This window comes from Lepidochelys kempii, chromosome 14, assembly GCF_965140265.1.
Source record: "Lepidochelys kempii isolate rLepKem1 chromosome 14, rLepKem1.hap2, whole genome shotgun sequence".
NCBI classification, from domain to species: domain Eukaryota; kingdom Metazoa; phylum Chordata; order Testudines; family Cheloniidae; genus Lepidochelys; species Lepidochelys kempii.
Genome location: NC_133269.1, coordinates 21,209,606 through 21,235,160, shown reverse-complemented (window position 1 = coordinate 21,235,160; position 25,555 = coordinate 21,209,606). Strand labels below are relative to the sequence as shown.

The 25,555-nt window shown below is 39.1% G+C and overlaps 1 protein-coding gene across 5 annotated transcripts in view; it reads right to left on the bottom strand.

Moving 5' to 3' along the window:
- COX10 (cytochrome c oxidase assembly factor heme A:farnesyltransferase COX10) overlaps positions 1-25,555 on the bottom strand; it is a 155,995-nt gene that overhangs the window by 113,630 nt on the left and 16,810 nt on the right. For all 5 annotated transcript variants that reach the window (XM_073312014.1, XM_073312019.1, XM_073312016.1 and 2 more), the window contains one exon: positions 24,152-24,276. In XM_073312014.1, the coding sequence (XP_073168115.1) occupies positions 24,152-24,276 (125 nt within the window). The remainder of the gene's footprint in view (positions 1-24,151; positions 24,277-25,555) is intronic.

Sequence of the window (25,555 nt, the reverse complement as noted above, 5' to 3'; positions counted from 1 at the left end):
TAATGCAAGATACTGAAAGCAATTAATATAGCTGCAGTACAAACAAATACTGTGAAGCTCGTACATTGTACAGGCGCTACTTTATGACTTGATTCAAAATTGCTTCTCTTGTCTCAGGCGTCTTCTAAACAGATTGCCATTCATGTCAAGTTGTACAATGCATTTGTGATGAGGACTAATATTCCTTTAGGAATTAGAATGAAACACACACACTCATTACACTTGTGACGTAGCCAGATTTCACCGTGGATTTGGGACTCTAGTGACAAGCCAATGTATTAAATTAACTCAGTAGAGGGAAAAAAAAGATGAAAGAAAACAGAGCAAAACTGTGACTATTAGAAAAGGAAATATTTAAAAGGGAATTTTTTTTAAAAAAAAAAAAGCTTGCTTGTGACTTCATCCAAAGGGAAAAGAGTGCTTCTTTCTGAACAAATGAAAGAATCCTGTTTGATGAAGATACTGAACTGGGACTTGAGAGCTGAGTTAAATACTGGCTCTACCACATGCTTCTTACATAATTTTTTAGGTAGGTCACTCTGAGTGCCTCAGTTTCCGCATCTCTGAAATAGTGATGATACTACATCCCTACCACACAGGGATGTTTTCTGAGGGTACGTTAATGAATAATTGTGACAGGTGAAGCCATAAAAAGACAGACAGACAGACAAAGTTAATTCAGTCCCTCCACCGTCACAATCCATTTTGAACAATTAGGAAGCTAGTTATAACATATTGCACTTTGTCTAGATGTTAAGAGTAACACCACATTCTCCCATATGCACAGTACAGATATAGAAGATATCATAATTAAACCGCTTTTAATATTCAAGTGCAGACTCAAAAATCAAATAGATGATTGATTCTGAAGACTTTAAATGACATCTGGTGAAGTAAAAATATGGTTTAGTAAAGGATTGTAAAAAGATGACTACGTTATTACCAATAACTTTTACATCTGTCATTAATTTTCACTCGGTTTTATCTGCTCCCCTAGTCTGCATCCAATTTCACCTTGACTTGTGTTTTATTACAATCCCAATGCGGATCCCATCAACTGAAAAGACTAATACTTGCCTATGAAAATGCAGTAAATAGCAAGGATATTGTTTCCCTTTACCTAGCAAAAATCTTGTGCGTTTAAATGATCTGCACAAAATAATGTCAATGGGCTTTAAAAATATATGTCCTAACCTCTTTTACATTCCAGGAAGCCACCTTTATTAACCACAGTTTGTCACATACAGGCCTGGGAAGGGTTAATTAAGTTACAGTCCTTGAACGGGTTAGTGAATGATGCTGAAATGGCACAGAAATATTTTTTGGCACAGTGCATGCTAGACAAACTTCCCCCAGTGACCATAATTTAAGGCTATCTTTTAAAGATCCCTTTAAAGCTCAATGTTACAGAGAACTGTTGGTGCTTGTAATTGTATCTCTCTTGCCTCCCCCCCACTAAAAATATACTGAACTCAAAAGTATACATTTAACACCCAAGGGTCCTACCTGTCTTTAAGGAATTTTTATAAAGTAGATGGTAACCTCAGGCTATTTAAGTACTTTGTAGTAAGACATCAATGGCATGTACAGAGATATTCTTTGATCACTACAATACTTAAAAAATAATTCCTTAATTCTTCACTCACCCATGTAAACTTACACTTGGAACACAACTACATCAGAATGATAATACTACAAAACCACTAATAGGGTCCACTTTATTCTGCTAAGATGGCATCTTTTGTTATTTTAGCAATGGAAATTGAAGTCTTTCTTCGCTGCAGGGACGCTTTTAGTGCATACATTTCTTTTTCATTTGGATTTTTCATATGAACACAAGTAACAGCTGAAAATACCGAAGGGTGGAAAAATCAGTAAACAAGACAATTACTGTTTGTAATTAATCTGTAAACAAACATGAGTGTAATTATATGAGAATAACTATTGGAGAGGTTATTTTTTTTTCTTTTGTGATTTTAATAAATGAGAACCAAATTTCAAAATACTTAAAAAAATTCTTTATTTTTGCTTTTCAGTTAGAACTCAAATGATGTCAACTTAATTTGTTAAAGATTATAATTACAATTTGAAGTTGATTCAGATTTTCTGCTCAGTAGTTATGATATTGTCTTCCTACACTTGCATACTGTGGGGGGGGGCAGAGAGGGAGAGGAGGACTTAAAAAATAAATTGCCAAGTTTCATTCCTCTTAAAGAACCAGAGGGTGTGAACATCTGTGGAAAAATAAGTGTAGAAGGAAGACTGAGATATGAAGATTAATCATTAGTTATATTAAGATATGAAACAGGCACCCAAAGAATGGCATAAAATGTAAATGAACTTTGGGATCTGGTCTCTTAATTTGACAGCTGTTTGACAACTGCAAAATGGAAAACTGACCTCAGACAACTGTGTATAAATGAGACTACTAAGCAGAAGAATTTCACATGGAATGATACAATATACACTGCAGTAACTTCTCACATGGGAATAGATAAATGCAGACTGGAATTTTTATTGTCTTTGAAGGTGCTGATGTTAAATAGACTTAAATTTCACAAAAGAGCTGTTTGTTACATTATCACAATTAATGGCACTTTCTGAAATACAATGCTTGTCACATACAGAAGTACCAAATTAATTGTACATACATTTGTAACTTCTGAGTATTTTTAAAGCAATATTTTTGGCAACTGAACAACTCAAGGGACTGATAACAGAACACAAAAGTCTTTCACCTCCTGATCACCACTCTGAATCTAGCCAAGGTCTATAATGACCCAATAGAGTAACCATCTAAGAGCTTGGTGGCTTTTGTGAAAGGACTCGTGATCTCTGTTCAGTCCATTATAAACAGGTATCCACATCACAAAAGCACCACCACAAATGGCACTCTTGTTGATCTTCAGAGAAACCAAGGATTTAGTGGCTAAAGGAACTTAATTCTGCGCTCCTCAACTCTATAGGTGATACTTCTTGTTCTGAGTTCATACAGCACCTAACACAGTGAGGTCCTGGTCCATGACTAAGGCTCCGAGGTTCTACAGTAACAACAAACACAGTAAAAGCTGTATTATATGGCACTTTACCTACTAGAAAGGTCTAGAAACCAGCATTTCTGATATCCATTAAAAGTCCGGTTGGTGTGGGACTGGCATGGCTCCATGTGGCTCCCCGGAAGCGGTGACATGTCCCTGCTGCTCCTAGGTTGAGGAACAGCCACGGGGGCTCCGCAGCTCCCACTGGCTGGGAAAAGCGGCCAATGGGAGCAGTGCCTGCAGGTGGAGGCAGCATGCAGGGCCGCCTGGCCACACCTCCACCTAGGAGCAGCAGGGACATGTTGCTGCCTGCGGGGAGCTGCACAAGGTGAGCGCTGCCCGGATCCAGCACCCTGAAACCCCTCCTGCACCCCAACCCCTACCCATGAGCCCCCTCCCACAATCAAACTCCCTCCCTCCATTGATAAGTAGAACTCTTAGTTAACCGGAATTTTTGACTAACCGGCACCACCCATTCCCACAACATGCCAGATAACAAAGCTTTTACTGTAGTACAAAGATGAGACACATTGGTGGGGCAGTGAGGGGGAAGTTTCCACTGCCACTTTCTACTATGTACATGTTTTGTAGATAAACACAGGACTTCAGCCTCCAGGGACATGAGCAATACACCCACTTAAAAAATGTACAGAAAAAGAAAATCTCTTCTATGTTTACCTGTGCATTTACCTTTATAAGACCAGATCCTGTTTCCAATAAAATCAATGGCAAAACTTCCAACATCAGCTCCACAAAGTTCTCTTTATTCTCTCCTCTGGCATAAAACCAATTGGCAATACTGGAACCTCTCCTCTATATATGTGGTTTCAATCCAGAGCAATTAAATAACAGTACTATTCATTTTGTTTCTCTTCTCAAAGGGTATATCAGCAAAGAATTCCTATCTGTGTTTCATTTGCACCATAGGACAATCAAGTTCACACAGCTTGTCACAGAACAGGCGATAAAGGCATGGTGACTATAGCAAGGGCCGTATTTGACAGTAAAGGTCATACCCTTCCAGTCAAGAGGAGTGGGGAAAATAAGCAGTCTTGGCCACTGCTGCTACATGGGTATCTAGGAGCGACTGAAGATCTAGGGGGAGATTTTCAAAGGCATAAAGAACAATTAGGTGCCCAACTCCCATTGACATTCAATATGAGTTGGACACCTAGCTTCCCTTTATGATTTAAAAATCTCCTCACTAATGCCAAGTCTCATTCAGATGCTAAACTATAGCTGATGAGTCACAGAAGATGGAAATGCAGAACTGAGTGTCATCAGTATATTGAAGACACTTAAACTTTCCAGCAAGCTTATATGAACAACAGGAGGGATGACACAATGGAATCCCGCGGGACTCCACATGACAAAGCCCTTATGGCAGAAGAGCAGTTGCTCACCATATCAGCTCTCTCCAAAAAAAAGGAGCAGAGTCACGTCATAGACATGTTAGGGACTGAAAACAAATAACCAAAAACTTAGCATCCGTGCCCGCGCCCTGCGCGCTCCGCCGCCCTCCCTCCCAGTTTATTGAAGGCAGCTGACAGATGCAAAATAATAATACAACTAGTAATGTCCTATACAATGCCAGACCTTAAACCAGGCCCACTGACTCAAAGAAAACTGAGGACTCTAGATACTGCTAGAGTAACTGTGCCATAACCTCTTCAATTATCTTTCCTCCCCAAACGGAAGTTTAGAAATAGGTGGACAAGTGGCAAGAACATCCGTATCAAGAGATGGTTTCCTTGAGAAGAAGTCTAATACTTATTTTCGTAAGGGAGGCAGCCTCCTGCCCTTCCAAAGGGAGGCACTGATGGTCTGCACCAGGAGCAGCCCCAATATTCCACCCCAAGGGCTTTAACCAACCATGAAGAACATGGGTCCAACGCACAGGCTGCAGCTCAAAAGCTCCCCCATCACACCTCACTAAGCAAGAATGGTTGAAACTCTAGCAGAGGAAATATTGCATTTGTCCCTTCCAGACACTGCTCTGCTACCCAGGAGGATTTGAGTGATCTTATCCACAAAGTAACATGAAAATTCCTCACAGTGAGAAAAACTCAACTGTCACTGAGTGGAGACAGCCAGGATTAACCAGGCTGTTCACCACCCAGAAAACTTCCGCTGTCTGGGATTTCACAAAATCTATGATAGAAACACATTAGGAATCAAGCCATAACCATCACAAGCGGTAAGTTAAATATGGCAGATTCCTTAACTTCACCATCTAACTTTGCTCTCTATTACCAACTTAGTTGCCCTGCTGGCTAAGAACACTTCTCATAAACAGTTTTATAATGGAGGCTTTTCCAGGAAAATATTTTGTCTTTCTTGCAATTTAATAAACACAAGAGTTACTTATTCTAACTCCTAATGCATCTTGTAAAATATTATTATTTAAAAAAACATTTCATTTCAGAACATAAAAATGAGCTTGAAGCTAACTCCATTGTGTTTGCTTTCAAAGCCCATCACCTTTATGATACTCTCTGAAGTTCAAATGGATTGTCATGTCTCTGTTAGTAATATCAACATAAATCTGAACTGTAATAAGAAACAAGTCTTTAAAAAAGGATTACAGGAATAGAGATTTTCATCTGCTAGAAGTCTGTTTTACTTCAAGAATGCACATTATTTTATTTGTGTGTGTTGATACATATACACACATATATATAAATAACCACACAGACGGTTTTCAAAGGTTGTTAAACAGACTCTTTTTTAATCAAACCTTTATGGAACATGGGAATATCAAGCCCCAGAATAATCTGCAGATTTCTGCTGTTTGGTTTGAAGTCAATGTTTTATTTTTTCTCATAGTTGGTACATTTTTTTTAAAACTTTTCAGGCACCTCTGCCATTTTATTTCAGGTCTTCATTTAATGCTTCCAATACATATAGTGCATTTTTATCTGACTGATGCATCTAACCTGATACTGAAAATAAAAATTACCCTACTCCTTAAATTTCCTTATAAACATCAAAAAGCAAAAGTAATGGATTACTGCCCAGAGTTGTGGTTCAACCGTTCAATCATTCAAAAAGCCTATTTGCTTCTATGCTTAGAACCTCCTTAGAAAGTCATTTGTGGTAAATGGGTATTTTTGATAACTACACATTCAAAGTTATCTTACTCTTAGGATCAATACTATGGTCCTCCCACACATACTACTTATTCTGGGCTCGAACAAGAGGGGCATTTACCAGCAAACTCTGAAGCACCAGGGAGGAGGACATTCCTTGCAATTGCAGCTCTGGGCTGCTGAGGGCCAGGCTGTGCCAGCCACTGGAACTGAGAGGTAGGGAACTGCCTCTCCTGTGCTCCCAATGCCCCCCTTCTAGGACCAAGCAGTACAGATGAGAAAGCTACTTGATTTGGATGCAGAGCGAACAAGAGCTGGACCGGGCGGGGGGAAGAGGACAGAGTAGTCTGGGACAAGGAGCCTGGAGTAGGGAGAATGAACTGGAGGTAGGTGGGGATGCAGAAGGGGAGAAACTGAGACCGGACTTTGGGGGGCAAGAGCCTGGGCAAGGAGCCATGGAGGGGAACGGGGAGACAGACTGGATGGTGATCTGGGAGGGCACTGGGCCTGGCTGGAGAAGGAGATTGGGATTTGGGGGGGGGGAAGGGGAGACAAATCCAATGGGGAGCAAAGGTGCAAGGAAAGAACTGAGCCTGGCTAAGAAGAGAGATAGGGGCAAAGGATCTACGTGTGGGGGCATATGGATATTGGATGAGGACTGGTAGCCAAAGGGAGTGTGGAACATGGGCAGAGGGGGAGCAACTAAAGGACAGGAGAAAGGAGAGACAGACTGGATGTGGAGCTGGGAACTAGGACTGGCTGGGCAAGAAGAATGGGACTGGGAACAGAGTGAAGACTGGGACTGTGCTGGGGAGTCTAGAGTGGGCAACTAGGACTCACCGGACAAGGAAACCGGAACTGGGATGAGAAGCCTGATGAGCTGAAAATGGGACTGGCTAAGTGAGAAGTAAAGGACTGGGATGCAGAGCCTGGGTGAAGAGGAGACAGGATGGGGACAGGAACAGATTGGAGGGAATGACTAGAAGAGTCTGTGCTCACTAGAGAACGCTCCCCATTCCCAAGCGTGGAATGGATCAGTCTTACCATTCCTCTACTATAAGAAAATATCTGTTAACTGGCAAAGCGTCCCATTCCCCCTAGTGCTGGCCTCTCAGAGGATAACAACCTACTACTGCTATTAGTTACTCCATTAGCTCAAGTGTAGAGATCTGCGTGGTGATTCTAAAGGTCCCAACATTGCTAATGACCCATGGGGGAGCCAATGTGAAGCCACATGATGAAATTTATTTTTTTTATATTAGTAAATTACACACACATACAAACTATGATAAAAACATGATTGAGGTTGCAAAGTCAAGCACTCAAAAGATAGGAAATGTCAGAATTAAGTTTGCCCATCGAACCTCAATTTGACCTCCTTGTGTGTATGCATTATGCCAGTGTTTTCCCAGTGTTTACCTGCCACATCCACAGGTTCAGCCGATCGTGGCTCCCTCGGCCAGCGCCGCTTCCCGCAGCCCCCATTGGCCTGCAGCAGCGAACCGCAGCCAGTGGGAGCCACGATCGGCCGAACCTGCGGACGTGGCAGGTAAGCAAACCGGCCCGGTCCACCAGGGGCTTTCCCTGAACAAGCGGCATCCTAAGTTTGGGAAACATTGCATTATGAGATACTTTAAAATAATCTGGACAAACTGGAGAAATGGTTGAAATACATAGGATAAAATTCAATAAGGACAAATCCAAAGTATGACACTTAGGAAGGAATACTCAATTGCACAAATACAAAATTGTAAATGACTGCCTAGGAAGGAGTACTGCAGAAAATAATCTGGGGGTTATAGTGAATCACAAACTAAATATGAATCAACAATGCAATACTGTTGCAAAAAACCATCATTCTGGGATGTATTAGCAGGACAGTTGTAAGCAACACACAAGAAGTAAGTCTTCCACTCTACTCAGCTCTGATAAGGTCTCAACTGGAGTACTATGTCCAGTTCTGGGACATCATAGTTTGGGAAAAATGTGGACAAGTTGGAGAAAGTCCAGAGGAGAGCAACAAAAATGATTAAAAGTATAGAAAGCATGACCTGCATGGAAAGATTGAAAAAGCTGGGTTTGTTTAGTCTGGAGAAGAGAAGATTGAGGGGGGCCATAATAGTCTTCAAATACATAAAGTGTTGTTATAAAGAACAGAGTGATAAATTGTACTCCTTATCCACTGAGGACAGGACAAGAAGTAATGGGCTTAAATTGTAGTATGGAAGATTTAGGTTGGACATCAGGAAAAACTTCCCAATTGTAAGGATTGTTAAGCACTGGAACAAATTACCAAGGGAGGTTGTGGAATCTCCATCATTGGAGATTTTTAAGAGCAGGTTAGACAAACATGTCAGGGATGGTCTAGATAATACTTAGTCTTGCCTCAGGGAAGGCTTCCAGTCCTACATTTCTATGATTCTGTGGTTTATTTGTCAACAAAGAATGAAAACAACATTATTGCTGAGTTTCCCTCCACACTCCCCAGAGACCAAATATGGGAACTCAATAGTTTAAAAAGAGAAAGAAAATAAGCATAAGCATTTTAAAAAATATTCTGATTTCTTCAATCTTCCCCTCCCTTTTATGCTGCTTGTCTTCTCAGAACGCAACCTCTACAGGACAAGGTTATGTCTTCCTGTGTTGGAACAGCAATCCAAACTGGGGCCTCAGGATACTACTGCAATATTAATATTAAACAATGTTGTCACCAAGACTCTAGCAGGCAAAACCAACCCTGCATTCCAAATAGTCTGCAAATGCTGTTTCAAAGGAGACAGTTTTAAACTGCCTTCAGAAATCTAATTCTTAAACACCATAGTGTTAAGACAACTATGCACGACTGTCATCACATTTCATGGTAAGCTGTCAACAATGCAACCACCCACTGGTACATTACGTAGGTCAAAGAGAGCTTCATCACACTCTCAAAAAGAAGACTGGAGGGACTTGATAACAGTCTTCAAATATGTTAAGAGCTATTATAAGGAGGACAGTGATCAATTGTTCTCCATGTCCGCTGAAGGTAGGAAAAGAAGTAATGGGCTTACTCAGCAGCAAGGTAAATATTAAGATAAGCTTTCTAACTATAAACTCTGGAACAGGCTTCCAAAGGAGGCTGTGGAATCCCCATCACTGGAGGTTTTTAAGAATAAGTTGGACAAACACCTGTTCAGGATGGTCTAGATTTGTTGGTTCCTGCATCAGTGCAGAGGGCTGAACTTAATGACCTCTCAAGGTCCCTTCCAGTCCTTCATTTCTACGATTCTCTGACTCAATGACCTGCTATGCTATCTAGTCCTAGCTAATTTATACCCCATCATTTTATATGTATAGTTGGGATTATGTTTTCCAATGTGCATTACTTTGCATTTATCAACATAGAATTTCATCTGCCATTTTGTTGCCCAGTCACCCAGTTTTGTGAGATCCTTTTGTAGTTCTTCACAGTCTGCCTGGGACTTAACTATCTTAAGCCATGAAGTTTGAAGACAATCAAAAGAATAATGTCATTGTAGGGTGTAAGCCAGACTATTGGGCCAACTAAATTCTCTATTCATCTAAAAAGAAACTGATATTATTGTATCTTTTGCCACTAGTGTCAGCACAGATAACGCACGGCAACTCATCCAAATATACAATATAACAATATGAATGTATACTAGATCCCTACGGAAACTATTAAGTACAGTGGTACTGAGTAGAGCTGTGTGAACAACCAATTTTTTTGGCTTTCTGGCGGTTGCAAAAAACCCCAAACTACTTTTGGGTAAACCCAAAACTGAAATTGTTTGAAATTTTGAGCAAATCCAAGAGTCGAAACATTTTTGTTTTGGGTCAAACTAAATGTTTTGTTCAGATTTGGGGCATCTTTAAACCATTTTTAAATAAAAGCAAGGAACTGATTTACAAAGGGATTTAGGTGCCATTCAAAAAATTCTGGTGGTGGTGTTACTACACCTCCCTGCCATGCCTAACAGCCCAATAGTTAGGGATGTGGGAAACCCAGGCTTAAGTCCCTTCACTGGAGCAGGGATTTGAAGCCAGGTGAGTGCCCTAGCCACCAAGCTATTGGTTATTCTGAGTTGGGAATCTCTCCATCTTTCCTGCTGAAGCTGTTCCACTTTGTATAAATAATATTTATTGGGCTAGTGAATGAGAATGACTCTCTATTTATACATTCTCATTCACTAGCCCAATAAATATTATTTATACAAAGTGGAACATCTTCAACCGGAGAGATGAAGACCTATCCCAGAAAAGCCAATAGCCTGGTGGTTAAGGTACTCACTGGGGTTCAAGTCCCTGCTCCAGACTAGAGATTTGAACCAGAATCTCCCCCATCCAAAGTGAGTGACCTAAGCATTTGGCCACTAAGGGGGCACCAGCACCACCATCACCTCCTCTGTTTTGTAAAATGGTGCCTAAGTCCCCTTGTGCATCTAGCATGAAAAATCAAAATGTTTCATTTTTGAAAATGTCAAAATGAAGCATTCTGACACTTTTTTTCAACTGAAACAATTTGCCAAAATTAATAAGAATTTGAGAAACATTTTGGACAACCGAAATCTGTATTTTTCAGAAAAATAAATTGGCTGAAAAATGTCACCCAGCTCTAGTACGCAGCTTTTTGCCCCCTCCCACAAATATAGGTATAAAGTAGAGTTTCCTTGTGACAAAACAAGGTATCTCTTCAATGCAGCAGTTATGGAGGCCCTGCCACCTATGTGGGAGGGATCCACTCCACTTCTAGTGGGAAACAGCTTAGCAATTGGCTCTTCTTTATTCCATGCTGGGAGCAGCTGTGGCAAGATCCTCCTTACCCCTTTCCTCACAAGCTGCATGCAACTTTTCTTCTTCCCCTGCACTCAATTAGAGCAGAGAAGGAGAGGATTTCTTTGGAATGAACTTAATATTTACCTGGTAAGCAATGGATTACTGGTTTACAGGAAGATTAATCCAGTGGAACCCACACAGAGCTTTTCTTTTCTACAAACTTTTATTGTCTTCGAAAACTGAAGAGTAGTGTTAGCTAACTCAGTGCTGATCACAACTCTGCAGTCCAAGGACAATTCAGACACTGTATAATGCCCATGTTTGCCTTTGTCTACCTGTATAATGTCCATGTTTGCTTGTTAGCTCGCTGGAATCTTCACATTCATGTTCTAATACAAGACTGCATAGTGATGACAAAGCAGAGTGAAGCTTTATTATAGAAGTAGTGATAGTCAAATGAAATTAAATGGCTTGGAGTCTCTACTACCACAGATTTCACTGTATGTAAGTTCTACAGTAGTCATAATCCTATACAGACTTTGTATATTATTACAATTACATAATATTAAATAACAGTGAACATTTTCTGTGTTTTTTATTCTTTTGAAATAATTAAATTAATGCTCTGAAGTTGTGTTTCAACTATATATTCCCTAAAGAGACAATGCTGGATAGTTGGAGCCAGGGAAGAATTTTCCTTAACCCTTCTGAGTCATACCTCACTTCATGCTCATTATTTTCCCTAAGGCACACAGTGTACACAGCTAACCTGCCATTTTCAAGGCTGTAAGTAGTTTCACCAAAGGCAGTATACCGGATAGACATAAGACCATTCAGGTACACAAAGGATGAAATTTCACTAATTCTTTCATCCCCAAGGCTGTTTAGCTCATCAACTCATCTACAACTTAATACCTTCTTGCAGTACTAAAGAAATGCTTACCAATTTGCAAAATGTCAAACAGCTACTTAAATGAGTACAAAATAAAAACTATACATTTTCACTTTTTTTAAAAGTTCTGGGTGTTTTGGAAGGTAGTGCCAGTGCAGATCACAAGGGAAGATAAATCTTATTAACTACTATATTTCCCCTTTTGTCTGATGCTATCTCCACATTCCATCATTTCAATCCTTTGAAATTCCTTTGTTCTCCCTGAGATCACTACTTCCAGGGGAAATCTGGCATTGGATCTAAAGGGAACTCCACAACTAAAGTTTCCCTGAAGATCAAACATACAGGTAAATTATTTCTCCTCCCACCCACTTTCCATTGCCCACAATATTTAAAAAAAGAAATTTTCGTAAGTGCTAACAAGATTGCATTTCCTGTAGCATGAAAATGTGAGCTCTCGGATTCCATTATGCATGGAATTTAAAAATGGTTTCAGCATTTGACCATCTATAACATTTTGGCAAAAAGGAAGCATTTCAGAATAGAGATGGACATTTTCTTGATGTTTATATTTAGGAAGTGTATAGCTATCAGAGTGTACACATAAAAACGTATTTATTCCCCACCTAACATCCACTTGAGACTGTCCTTCACCTACCAATGAATGCAGAGTCCCTTGTAATTTAATTTATGTGTTTTCTAATTAACATATTGTACTTTTTTAAAATTTACGGACCATCATTCATTGTCAATCCAGGAATCCACAACCATATCAAAAAAGTAGAAAATTACCAGAAAAGAGGCACAATACTCTGATGTGGAAAATATAGATCGAACTGTCTTAATAAGCACATTAAAATAAGAACTTTGTACTTATTTACAGATTTTTACAAAATGTAACGTGAACAGAAAATGAATCCAGACAAAACCTTTTTCATTTAAACTTTCTCCGAGTTCTACAACTCTGTGCTAGCATACGAGAACCATAAAGGGAAACTAACTAGAAACAAGACTGAAACTAGCCAGTTTTACGTTCACTGTCCAAAGTGAATGTCATGGTTTGCTGAATCAGGTCTAAAAAGTGTCCCTTAATTCTAGGTTTGGTGCCAGAACTTGTCCATTTTCCTCTGTGGATTTCTAGTTCACAGCACTCACTGAAGGAGATGCTTATAATATGAGAAGTTCTCCCAACAATGGCATGTATTAATTTATAATATTTTCCCAAGATCCTTTATCAAGTTTCAGTTGTAGGTCAAATAATTTATGCTTCAGAAAGATAATCTCTGCATTTAAAATTTATTGTTCTTTCTGAGGTTGGTTCTCATTAGCGCTCATCATTTTCATTGCTCATGAAATACATCTTCACTGGCTGCACTATTCCTGCTCAATAGCAAGGATTTCTCCATGCTGACTCGATCTAGCAGAGTTACAATTATGAATCATCTGACTGAGACATAAGTTATGATCCTCAATGACCACTAATGAAGGTTTCCTAGCCGTTAAAATATCAAAGTAGTATATATTAGAACACTTCACCACATAAGATAGACTTCCAGTGTTGCACTTCTCATATATTTATTGTGTACTGTAAATTACATCATAGGCTGCCTCCAACACTGACAACCTTGTACCCCTGAGCTAAAACACCAGGTTTTAATAACCACTTCTGACAATCTTTTGATCACTGGGGGCAGATGAAAGGCAATGCCGTCTGCTGCAGGCAGTCTGTTCAGTCAAAACAAAGGAAATTTCAGAGTGAGACAGAGATGCATCAGGTGTTAATCTCAGACGAACAATGCAGAAGCCAAACTGATTGGCTGGCTGTCCTCATTTCAAGCTACAAAATGCTAAGTGATGGGAACTGGCCTCACCCAAAATGCATGCAGGAAAGAATAGCACTACAGTTCTCATTAAATACTTTGCTTTAGAAACATGTAACTTTGAAGATTTCTCTGAACTAAATCAGAACATTTATTCAACTATTTGGTTTCATACAGCAGATTCAGGGGGAAAAACCCAGTATTTATTTTCTTTTGTAAAATGATATTTCTACTGAAATACTGTTGTGAAATAGAAGAAGGAGTACTTGTGGCACCTTAGAGACTAATAAATGTATTTGAGCATAAGCTTTCGTGTGCTAAAACCCACTTCATCGGATGCATGCAGTGGAAAATACAGCAGGAAGATGTATATGTGTGTGTGTCACACACACACACAGAGAACATGAAAAAATGGGTGTTGCCATACCCACTATAACAAGAGTGATCAGTTAAGGTGAGCTATTATCAGCAGGAGAAAATAAACCTTTTGTAGTGATAATCAGGATGGCCCATTTCCAACAGTTGACAAGAAGGTGTGAGTAACAGTATGGGGGAAAAAATAAAATACTACAACAAAAAAACCTCCAAAAACAGACTCCGACGAGAAACTGCTGAATTGGAATTAATTTGCAAACTGTACACCACTAAATTAGGCTTGAATAAAGACTGGGAGTGGATGGGAAAGTAAAACAATTTCCCCATGCTTATTTTTCCCCCTGCTGTTACTCACACCTTCTTGTCAACTGTTGGAAATGGGCCATCCTGATCATCACTACAAAAGGTTTTTTTTTAATCCTGCTGATAATAGCTCACCCTAACTGATCACTCTCCTTATAGTGGATATGGCAATACCCACTTTTTCATGTTCTCTGTGTGCGTGTATATATATATATATATATAATCTTCCTACTGTATTTTCCACTGCATGCATCCGATGAAGTGGGTTTTAGCCCATGAAAGCTTATGCTCAAATACATTTGTTAGTCTCTAAGGTGCCACAAGTACTCCTTGTTCTTTTTGCTGACACAGACTAACACGGCTACCACTCTGAAACCTGTTGTGAAATATAGCCTCCCAAGAGAAGCATTGGAGTCATGGGGGTCCCAGGATATCAGAGAGACAAGGTGGGAGAGTAAACGATATTACCTCACCCACCTTGTCTCCCAAGAGAAGTGGCAGAAACCCATGACTTGAGACTTTTTAAAAGTATATTGGACAGAACTCTTGAAAAAATATACTGCAGGGAACAATTCTGCACTGACTGGTGAAGGACTGGATGGTGTAATAAGTATTTTGCTTCCCCATTAGAAAATGTTTGTAATTCTAATATGATGATTTATATTATTCTCATAGTGCTCCAAAATGCATACTAGGTATTTTCAGACATATAAGAAAACAGGTCCTTGCTATGAAAAAAGTTTTATCTAAATAGACAACATAAGTGAAGCGTGTCCGGGGTAAAAGCTACCACAAGTTTTCATTCCTGTTTTTCTCCACTTCTCTCTCTTTTTTATTTTTACACTATTTTTCCCATTTGGGGGCTGTTTTAGAGTTTTGCTATTTGTCTTTTTAGTTGTCCAACTTATGCAATCAAAGTGTTAATTTATTTGTAACCTATGACTTTTTATTTAACCCTTGTCTGTTTTCTTCGTGTATTTTAACTTTTACCTAGCTATTCACTGATTTGACCCCTTAAAAATTTTTTTTTCTTCTTTGTATAGTTGCTCAGAAGTTACTTCTAATAGACTAATGAATGCTATAAACTAAAGTTCCAGTCCTGTAAGTCATTCCTCACGGGCAGACCCTTGCACAAAGCAACTTGCAGGGTCAGGGCCTAAAGGCCTGACACAGCAAACCTTTATACATATGAGAAGAGTTCTTATTTATGTGAATAGTCTCACTCTGTTCTATGGAAATTCACATGAATAAGATTGTGAACATGAAAATAAAAAATAAAAAAATACCTACGTTGTAAATAAAAACCCTAACAAAATGCAAACCTGTCACATGCCACCCATTTCAAAGAAGCATTTGGGGGTCCTCTTTTTGCTAATGTTTCAAGCATCTCTTTCTGGGGATAAACAGTGTTTCAAATATTTAAAATATGAAGAAAGAAGAAGGAAGAGGAAGAAAACGACGACGACGACCTGTTACAATTTGACAGACCTGAAACAAAGTTTGGAGTTGTTAAACCAGAGATGCCATACACCTTCACTGTGGTGTGAGACATGCAGCCAACTGTCTGCCTCTTTCTGAACAGAACAGGTATCCAGTATAACTACAATTCCTGATGTTTCTTATTTCTACTATTTAAAAAATGAGTTACATTTTTGTAACTGGCTAATTAATCCAATGCTGTTATGCCTGATACATCTTTCAGAGTAACAGCCGTATTAGTCTGTATTTGCAAAAAGAAAAGGAGTACTTGTGGCACCTTAGAGACTAACCAATTTATCTGAGCATAAGCTTTCGTGAGCTACAGCTCACTTCATCAGATGCATACTGTGGAAAGTACAGGAGACGGTTTTACACACACAAACCATGAAAAAATGGGTGATCATCACTATAAAAGGTTTTCTCTCCCCCCACCCCACTCTCCTGCTGGTAATAGTTTACATAAGCTTATGCTCAAATAAATTGGTTAGTCTCTAAGGTGCCACAAGTACTCCTTTTCTTTTTGCTGATACATCTTGGAGACCAATGAATCACATTCTTTCTTTCATAGCATCTCTTTTAGCATTGAAATCACCTGTTGCTGCTTTCTGTTTGTTTCATGATTTTTACATCGTACTGAATCTTGTTACGAGGCCTTATGTGGCAAAACATGATGCAGAAATTTACAAAAATCAGTTTGCCATTGTTGAATATAAAAAACACAAATACAATTTTAGTTATAAGCTAGGGACGCATCAACTAGAAGTAACGGAGGAGGAAAAGGACCTTGGAGTATTGGTTGATCATAGGATGACTATGAGCTGCCAATGTGATATGGCTGTGAAAAAAGCTAATGTCGTCTTGGGATGCATCAGGAGAGGTATTTCCAGTAGGGATAAGGAGGTTTTAGTACCGTTATATAAGGCACTGGTGAGACCTCACCTGGAATACTGTGTGCAGTTCTGGTCTCCCATGTTTAAGAAGGATGAATTCAAACTGGAACAGGTACAGAGAAGGGCTACTAGGATGATCCGAGGAATGGAAAACTTGTCTTATGAAAGGAGACTCAGGGAGCTTGGCTTGTTTAGCCTAACTAAAAGAAGGTTGAGGGGAGATATGATTGCTCTCTATAAATATATCAGAGGGATAAATACCAGAGAGGGAGAGGAATTATTTAAACTCAGTACCAATGTGGACACAAGAACAAATGGATATAAACTGGCCACTAGGAAATTTAGATTAGAAATTAGACGAAGGTTTCTAACCATCAGAGGAGTGAAGTTTTGGAATAGCCTTCCGAGGGAAGTAGTGGGGGCAAAAGATCTATCTTGCTTTAAGATTAAACTCGATAAGTTTATGGAGGAGATGGTATGATGGGATAACATGGTTTTGGTAATTAAATATTCATGGTAAATAGGCCCAATGGCCTGTGATGGGTTTTTAGATGGGGTAAGATCCAAGTTACCCGGGAAAGAATTTTCTGTAGTATCTGGCTGATGAATCTTGCCCATATGCTCAGGGTTTAGCTGATCGCCATATTTGGGGTCGGGAAGGAATTTTCCTCCAGGGCAGATTGGAAGGCCCTGGAGGTTTTTCGCCTTCCTCTGTAGCATGGGGCACGGGTCACTTGCTGGAGGATTCTCTGCTCCTTGAGGTCTTCAAACTACAATCTGAGGACTTCAATAGCACAGATATAGGTGTGAGGTCTTTTTTAGGAGTGGTGGGTGAAATTCTGTGGCCTGCATTGTGCAGGAGGTCAGACTAGATGATCATAATGGTCCCTTCTGACCTAAATATCTATGAATCTATAATATCTATGAACATAGGCGCTGGTGCTGGGGGTGCGGCCGCAACCCCTGGCTTCAAGTGGTTTTCATCAGATCCAGGGTTTACAGTTTGGTTCAATGGTTCACAACACCCCCAACTATACAAATTGTTCCAGTGCCCCATACATAAATAGGATGAAGCCAGCTGATATTCTTTTACCATTTTAGTATTAACTATTTTGGAGGGTCTCCTTACCAGTCAGTCTCTATGATGAGCATTCCTGATTAATCAGTGAAATAGAAAAACAGTTGTAAAATGATGACTCTACCAGCTTTCTACAGTGAGAATTAGCACCTACTGCAGGAAATAGAAGCATGATGTGTACGAGAAACAGAGTAATATAAAACCTTACCATGCCTCAGTTTCCCCTTCTGTAAAAGGGGCATAATATTTTCCTGTTTCGAAGGGGATTTGTAAGGATTCATTAACATTTGTATAATGCTTTGAATGCTCTTCAAGACAAGGTATTCCAGAAGTACAAACTATTACACATCATGAAGACTTTGAATTCCTTCTGATGATGGAAAAAACAGTAAAGAACAAATTTACAGGGACAGTCTATCTAGGTTTCTACATGGCACTCATCACTGTAGTATCCAAACACCTAACACACATCTACGAACTTTTCCTCACAATACCCCTGTGAGCTAGGGCCATTTTACAGATGGGGAACTGAAATAGAGACAGATTATGTGACTTATACAAGGTCACACAAGGGCGTGTGTGAGCTGACAACTGAACCCAAATCCTGAGTCCCAAGCCACTACTTCAATCACAAGACTATCCTTCCTCTGCTTTAAGGCTAGGCTTTTAAGAGATCATTATTGTCAAGTGATGTTGATGTTATATTAAGAACAAAAATTAGCAAGTCTTTTATAGTAGCCAGCTGTCAAAAAACACAAACATTGCAGCTACTAAATACCAGTGCCCATCAGATCATAACCCTGAAGGGATAGCAATGCTAACTGCTCTTAGATTTGTTCTTTTCCCCTGCGTTAAAGAATTTGCTTTATTTCTAATTGCTTTATAACTTTAGCTGAGATATTCAATTCCACCTGTTTCCTTTTCAAGGTACTATCAGTAAAATCCACGCACAGCATTTTATCCTTCAGTTACTAAATTCAAACTGTTTTAAAACATCCTGCTTTCATCTTTACAACCCTCTTTCCTACTTTTAAACCATGCTACGGTTTTAGAAGAATGTACTTGACTTATAAAATGTGCATGTGATTCTTTTAACATTTTCATGCCTTGTATTGTGTTGTAAACATCTCTTCATGTTTTATCTGCTCCGCCATAAATCAGACTAACATCTCAGAAGCCTCACAAATGACAATTTTTCTACATAAAATAAATCTGAGAGACTCTAATACTAAAAATCTGGCTTTCAGCTTTCACAAGATCAGAGAAAAAGGCCTACAAAGCAAAAAGTGGGATATTCAGCTAAATTAAAAACAACAAAGAAAAAAAGTGACAGTGTGATAAAGTTAGTAAAATATGGGAACAAATAAATGAACATTTCAGTCCTGACTAGGCTGACAATACGCCAACATTCTGCTAATTCCCAGGCGCTCCTCCCCGCCTTTTGTTTTGTTCTGTTTGTTTCTATAGAATGATGTTTTGAGAAAACACCTTCGGTGTTCACATCAGCATGTAGAATTCTGTGGACACTTAACTGGACATTATGTAGCCTCAGGGAAGTCACTGCCTCCCTCAGTATTTCAGTTCCCCCAACTGTAACAGGCAGGAGAACATCTACGCACAGCACAAACATGGGTGAAGATTAATGTTTGATAAAGCATTCTGAATATGTAAAAGCATTATAGAAAGTGATATATTAGAAATCATTGTGTTTGTTTTATTTAAATTGAATATGCAGTGTTTAAGAGACCGATTTCTAAATACCACTTATTTTGTGTATTGTAACTGCAAGCAATAAGACTGGCTCATGCTGAGTTTTTCAGGCTTCCATGGTTGGCTTACATATCACAAGCTCTGTCTTTAAAACTAGAAATGAAATGTCACGCTCTGTTCCTGGGTAGTTAGGTTAAGATTTTTTTTCTATTATTATGATTAAAAACATTGCACAACATGGTGTTCTTTCATTCTGAAGTGATCCATGGAGAGCACCTGAAGACAAGAATTCTAAATTATTCCAGTACCGGAAAAGAGAGGGGGCACTCAAACAAACAGAGTGGAGGAAAGCAGTTTGAACAGGTGGGAGTGAAAAGCAGTGACATGTTGTAGTACACTACCAAAGGGGTGAAAGATATAGTGCAGTGTTGTATGATGTGGAAGAGAACGAGGACCACTGGGTTAGAATGCCACTAAGATGCTAGATTAGGTGAGACATACAACTCTGAAGTACTGTGATATTGAAAAGTGATGCAGAGACAGAACAACTGGTAAGGGACAAGAGAGACACTAAGTGTTCTGCACCTTTCTGCAGCAGTTTGCTATTTTATAGTCCATGGCACCATGCTCAGTTCTTCAGACCACTGCACATTCTACAGAACTATACAAATTTTCCCAGTATTTACCTGGACCAGCAACTCTCCTGATAACATTTTCCACAATTCTTTGATAGACTGTTTCTATAAAACTTGTGCCTAACAGAAAACATTCCAAAATATTTCTCTAGACATTTTATACAAATAAATCACACACTTTTTAGGATGACTTTCTAGATCACTCATTGCACATTTTCCCCAACGTTATCCCAACCTCAAAGATAATTTAGCGATATTTTCCAAAATATTTTGAACTCCATAACATTTTTAATACTATTTTTCCAGGACTGTGAAACATTTTATACTCTGCTTCTTCTATTGTACCTAAAAGGCACAATCAATTTAACAGAATTGTCATAGAAGACATTTGATTATTTTTACTTACACCAGAAAATTCAGTTACAGTTTACCCCTTGTGATGGAAAACTAATTTATAAGTACATACCTTTCTTCAGCTAGGTCTATAAATAATGGAAATTGCAGTGTTGACACCTCATGCAGTATTTGGTGTTTTTCTTAAAGCCCCAGCTACTCGAGTCAAGTGATTACTTGAGAATCTCAGTTTTCATTATTAAAAAAGGTTTCTAGCCCTCACATGGTTGCTGGGAAGTTTGAAAATGTGACCCCTAAAGGTTCAAATCAAGAAAGAAAATAAAAAACTCAAAATTTATTACTTTAAAAAAAAAAAACCTCATGATTTTTAAAGCCGGCCTTATTTACTGCACACTATTGAAAACCTCCTATGAAGATAGAATTATAAATTTCCAAATGGGCTCAGAGCTTCTGCAAATCAGATAGCACAGTCTCAAGTCAGGTACCCAGAAATGAGGAACATGATTAGTGACCTCCTCTGAAAAGTTTGGTTTAAGTGGCTTGCCCAGCATCATAAAAGAAATCTGGCAGAGGCAGGGATAAAATCCAGCTCTCCAAGGCAGTATTCAACTGCCTTAACCACAGTACTATCCTTCCTCTTCCTCCCCTGCCTCATTCACTATACACCTTCCAACTTCTGTTACAAATAAGTCTGAGGTCGTACAACCAACAGTCTCCACTATGTAACCCTGATTCATCCCCAGAGCAGGTCCATTCTCTGCACCAGGAATGACAGAAAATATACCCACCCCCACCCCAAAAAGAGAGGCCAGAAGCACCACGAGAAGAAAAAGAGAGACACTAAAGAACTGTCCCACTGCTCAGTGTCAGGTAATGCGACTGATGCATGGACAGGGTATTAATGACACAGAAACGGCACCTGGGATGGGACAGATTGTACAGAACTTCCAGATCTTACCACTGACATCAGGATCAAACAATATTCAAAATGTTAATCATAGATCTAAAATGAAAATAAGCTAAGATCAGAAATTTAACTGCAGCAACATCACTACAAGTCTTTAGTCAGAACATTCCCACTAGTAGATTCTCTCCCCAGTGAAATCTGGAAAACAAAGCAGAGCCATACAGTATTTAAAATCAGTTATCACAATCTAGAAGAAAATGGGGGCACAAAACACAGTTTGCTTCCTTTACATACTTTTTCAAGTATGTTTGTATGTGTATTTTCCAAAAAGAGCAACCTGAAGACACAGAAATTTCATCATGTGGAACCATATTGACTCCCCCATAGTCATCATCAGGGTCAGAACCTTTAGATCCACCACACAGACTTGTGCCACTTGAACAGAATAACCGATAACAGTCATAGGTTGTCATCCTCTATGTGAATCAGCATTAAAGAGGGATAAGACACTCACTTTGCCAGTGGATTTCACAGCTATTCACTGATACCAGACGAATGCTGAGACTCAGGAAACCTGGAGTCTGTTCCGAGTTCTCAGAGGAATGTGCCCTAGTGATTACATACCCCCGTGTCCTTGTCCGCACTCAAGCCTGACCCCCTTCTGCCCCTCCAGCCTGTCATTGACACTGTGCCTCTCCTGTTCACCTGCCTCCCCACAGTTCTTTGTCTCTACTGAGCATGTGTGATCTTAGCTTTTCAGAGGCTCATAGCGTTGCCAGATGTGGACAGATTTTCATAGGGATGGCAAAAGGCACATCCCAGATAGGCATCACCCCCTCCCCCACCAAATTTCAAGTCCCTGCTCCAAAGGATGGAGGCACCAGAGCTTCTCAATGAGTGCAACAATTCAACATGGACAAAACAACACATTTTCCCCAAACTTCATTATGAGAAACAGCTGGTTCATTTGAGCGGATACTAAAAAGTTAGCCTGAGGCAGATGCCCAGCATGAAAAATGTCAGACCAAATGGTTAAAGCCTGACAAAGTTACAAACAGTTTAAAAAGGATCTTATATTACAAAGTGTCAGGCAACCTTACCTATCGGCATCACTAGCTGCACCACCAATAATACAGTGAGGAAGCTGGAATGTAATGGAGACCACAATTTTTAGATGGCCTCAAGTATCATCATATTTGGCCCACTGTAAATTCTGCCCCAGAGAAACACCCGTCAGAACTTATGAACTTGCTGGCAGGCATCTAGAGGTGCCCTCTTTAGCCTCTCAATCACAGTAAAGTTTTATTACACATCTTGGTTCAGGCTTCCTTCTCAGAAGCCGCCACAGTCCTTCCTCTGACAAACTTGGTCTCAATGCTACCGTCTCCAGTCTCAACTCTCTCAACAGTCCTCGCCCATCTGCTGCAATCTGAACCAACAATCCATGATGCTAGCAGCCAAATGGGCCTTTACAGAACATAGATGTTAAATCTCAGTCTCATGCATAGGTTTGACTTCCTGCCATCCCATACACAGAATACCATTAGCTCGCCACATTACCAAATCTTCTCCACACAAACCTTCTGAGGTTCAACAAGAGGGGGGGAAAAACTATAGTAAAAAAAATGATCCACTGTTGTACAATGTCCTGAATTACAGCTATTTCCCTGACTTTGTAATAAACTTTATTCAGGAAAGCAAAGGAATAAAAAGTAGCTGCCCTCAGAGCTTTGGACTCCAAAGTATACTATGGCATTCTTACCATCCTCAGCTATTCCAAGTGTTTGCAAATACCTTCTAAAAAGGCTAGTTTTGAGAAAAAACATTAATAAGGAATGTCTATAAACTGAAAGCTGTGAAATCAACCCCTGGTGCATACAGAACCATTTTCTGAAACATTTACCGGAATCTTAAAAAAGGCAGATTAACAAACAGCCTTCAAACAAAATTTCAATTCTCTTTTTAGCCCTACAGCATTCAGTTCAAAATGGAAACTAAACCTGCTGTCAATCCATTTCAGCTGTTTCTGTTAGGGTACAAACTGAATTCTGAATATAGGCAAAGCTACAAAAGTATGGGATATAAAAGAAGAAGAAGAAGAAGAAAGGAAGGCTGGTGGGACATCTTCAAAACTGCATTGCATCAACACAGAGGAAGTTTCAGGCACTTAAGCTTGTTTAAGAGACAACTTTCCTATTCAGCTCTATACTTATTTTGTACAAGTTATGTACATTGTAAGAGAGAAAAGTACTTTGTATAAAAGTATGGTTTTAATAAGAGTTCTTATGTACTGTGTAAGAGCTTTCATCTGAAGATCTCAAAACAAACAGATTCCATAGGTTACCCAATCCTGAGTCCACTGAAAAAAATAGCAAAACTCCCACTGACTTCAGTAGAAGCAGGATTGGGGCTTAAATGATTTGATACAGCTCACACAGTAAGACAATGGCAGAATTAAGGATATAGCCCAGAAGTCCCAATTCCCATACTCCAACCACTATGCAATTCCACCGCACATCATTCAGTGGTACACTTTTTATACTACCAAAACTAACAATACTGCCTTGAGGTTTGGAAATGTTGTCAGCTCATTTTTGAGTATGCCAACTACTTTTGGGATCTACATTTTTGATTATTGGTACATAAACATATACACAGTTCTGTAGTGCAACTTCTAGGTGTTCATAACTCATACCGAATACACAGCTCCCCTCATAACACCATATTCACCTAAAGTCCATGGAAATACTTCTGGAGCTAAGACAACATCACTTTACAGTACAAGCTAAAAGATGATGGGCTCACCTGATTGATGGAGTTGGCTGCACAAGAAGCAAGTCCAGTTCCAATGGAGGTAAGCAGGAAACAAGTTAGATCAAAAGGGACCGGAGCCATAGCAAACCCAGCAGATGCGGTACTCGCAACCAGAGCTGCAACACAAACACACACAGTATGTTTTACTACCACGGCTCCAACAATAAGTCATTTCTCCTGTATGTACGTAACCATTACAGATCCATTTTACAGAACACTGTAAGAACTCCACAAGTCTACTTCTGACATTAATTATTTGCATCACAGTAATGCTTACAGGCTCCAAGTAGGGTGGACTTATTGAAGTCAAAGCAATTCAAATCACCAAGTTTAACCATGCTTTAAATCAGTAAGCCTTGATTTAAAATAATTCATTTTAACTGTGTTTTGCATTTGTATTTTATTTGTATAAAGAAAGGTTGAGTCTCATTGGTTGGCAACCAATATGACATGTTGATTTGCAACTAAATATAGCCTTTGCACTAAATGTGGTCATTCTTTTTGTTAACCAATAGGATACGCCATATCTATACACATTTAAGCATTAGATTGCTAAATTTACATTTATTCAGATTCTTAACTTTTATATTTTTTATGATGTTAGAAAATGACGAATGATGCAATAGATGCCCTGGCCCCCTATAAAATATTATTTAGTAGATTATTTTTTTATTTGTGAGTAGTGTCAAGCTCTGTTTGGATGGAAATTCAGATAAAACGCAGAAAAACAGTTGTATTAGTTATTGTTATTAAATAAAATTACCTTACATGTTCTGGAAACACAAGGAAAAAAGTTTATCAAAACAATTTTTTCATTTAAAACCAACTGATTTATTAAAGGACGTGTTAGCTGCAGTCAGGGAACTGCCCTGATTATTTCTGGTCACTATGCTTTTCAGAATTTTAGAACTAGTAGATCTCAAACTCTCCACGTGTAGGTTTTATTCAGAGATTAGAAAAGGAAAACAAGCTTTTCTACTTCTTCAGCTCACAACTTAACTTTGGATGAACAAGCCATTGAACTGAACTAACTGAACAAGCTGAAATGAAGATAATATTCTCTCTGCACCTACAGAAGAGGTTATTGCTGTCAAAAGCTGATTTAGCCCTTCAACAAACTCTGCTTCCAGATGCTTAGCCAGAGGCTTACATCAGTTCAGTGGTTTGACTTTCCTTGAAACTTGGCAGCAAATATGTTCTAAATATTTTTTGTATTTAATTTAAATGATTTTAACAGATTATAATATGTTAGGCCTCAGCATAGGTGGTCAATTTCAAATTCAATTTTATATAGGTCCAGTTTTAAAAAATTAATTTGTTTTTCAATATACTTTATTACTATATTTAAATACAAAATCTTTTTTTACATCATTTTTATTCACCCTGGCTCTAACC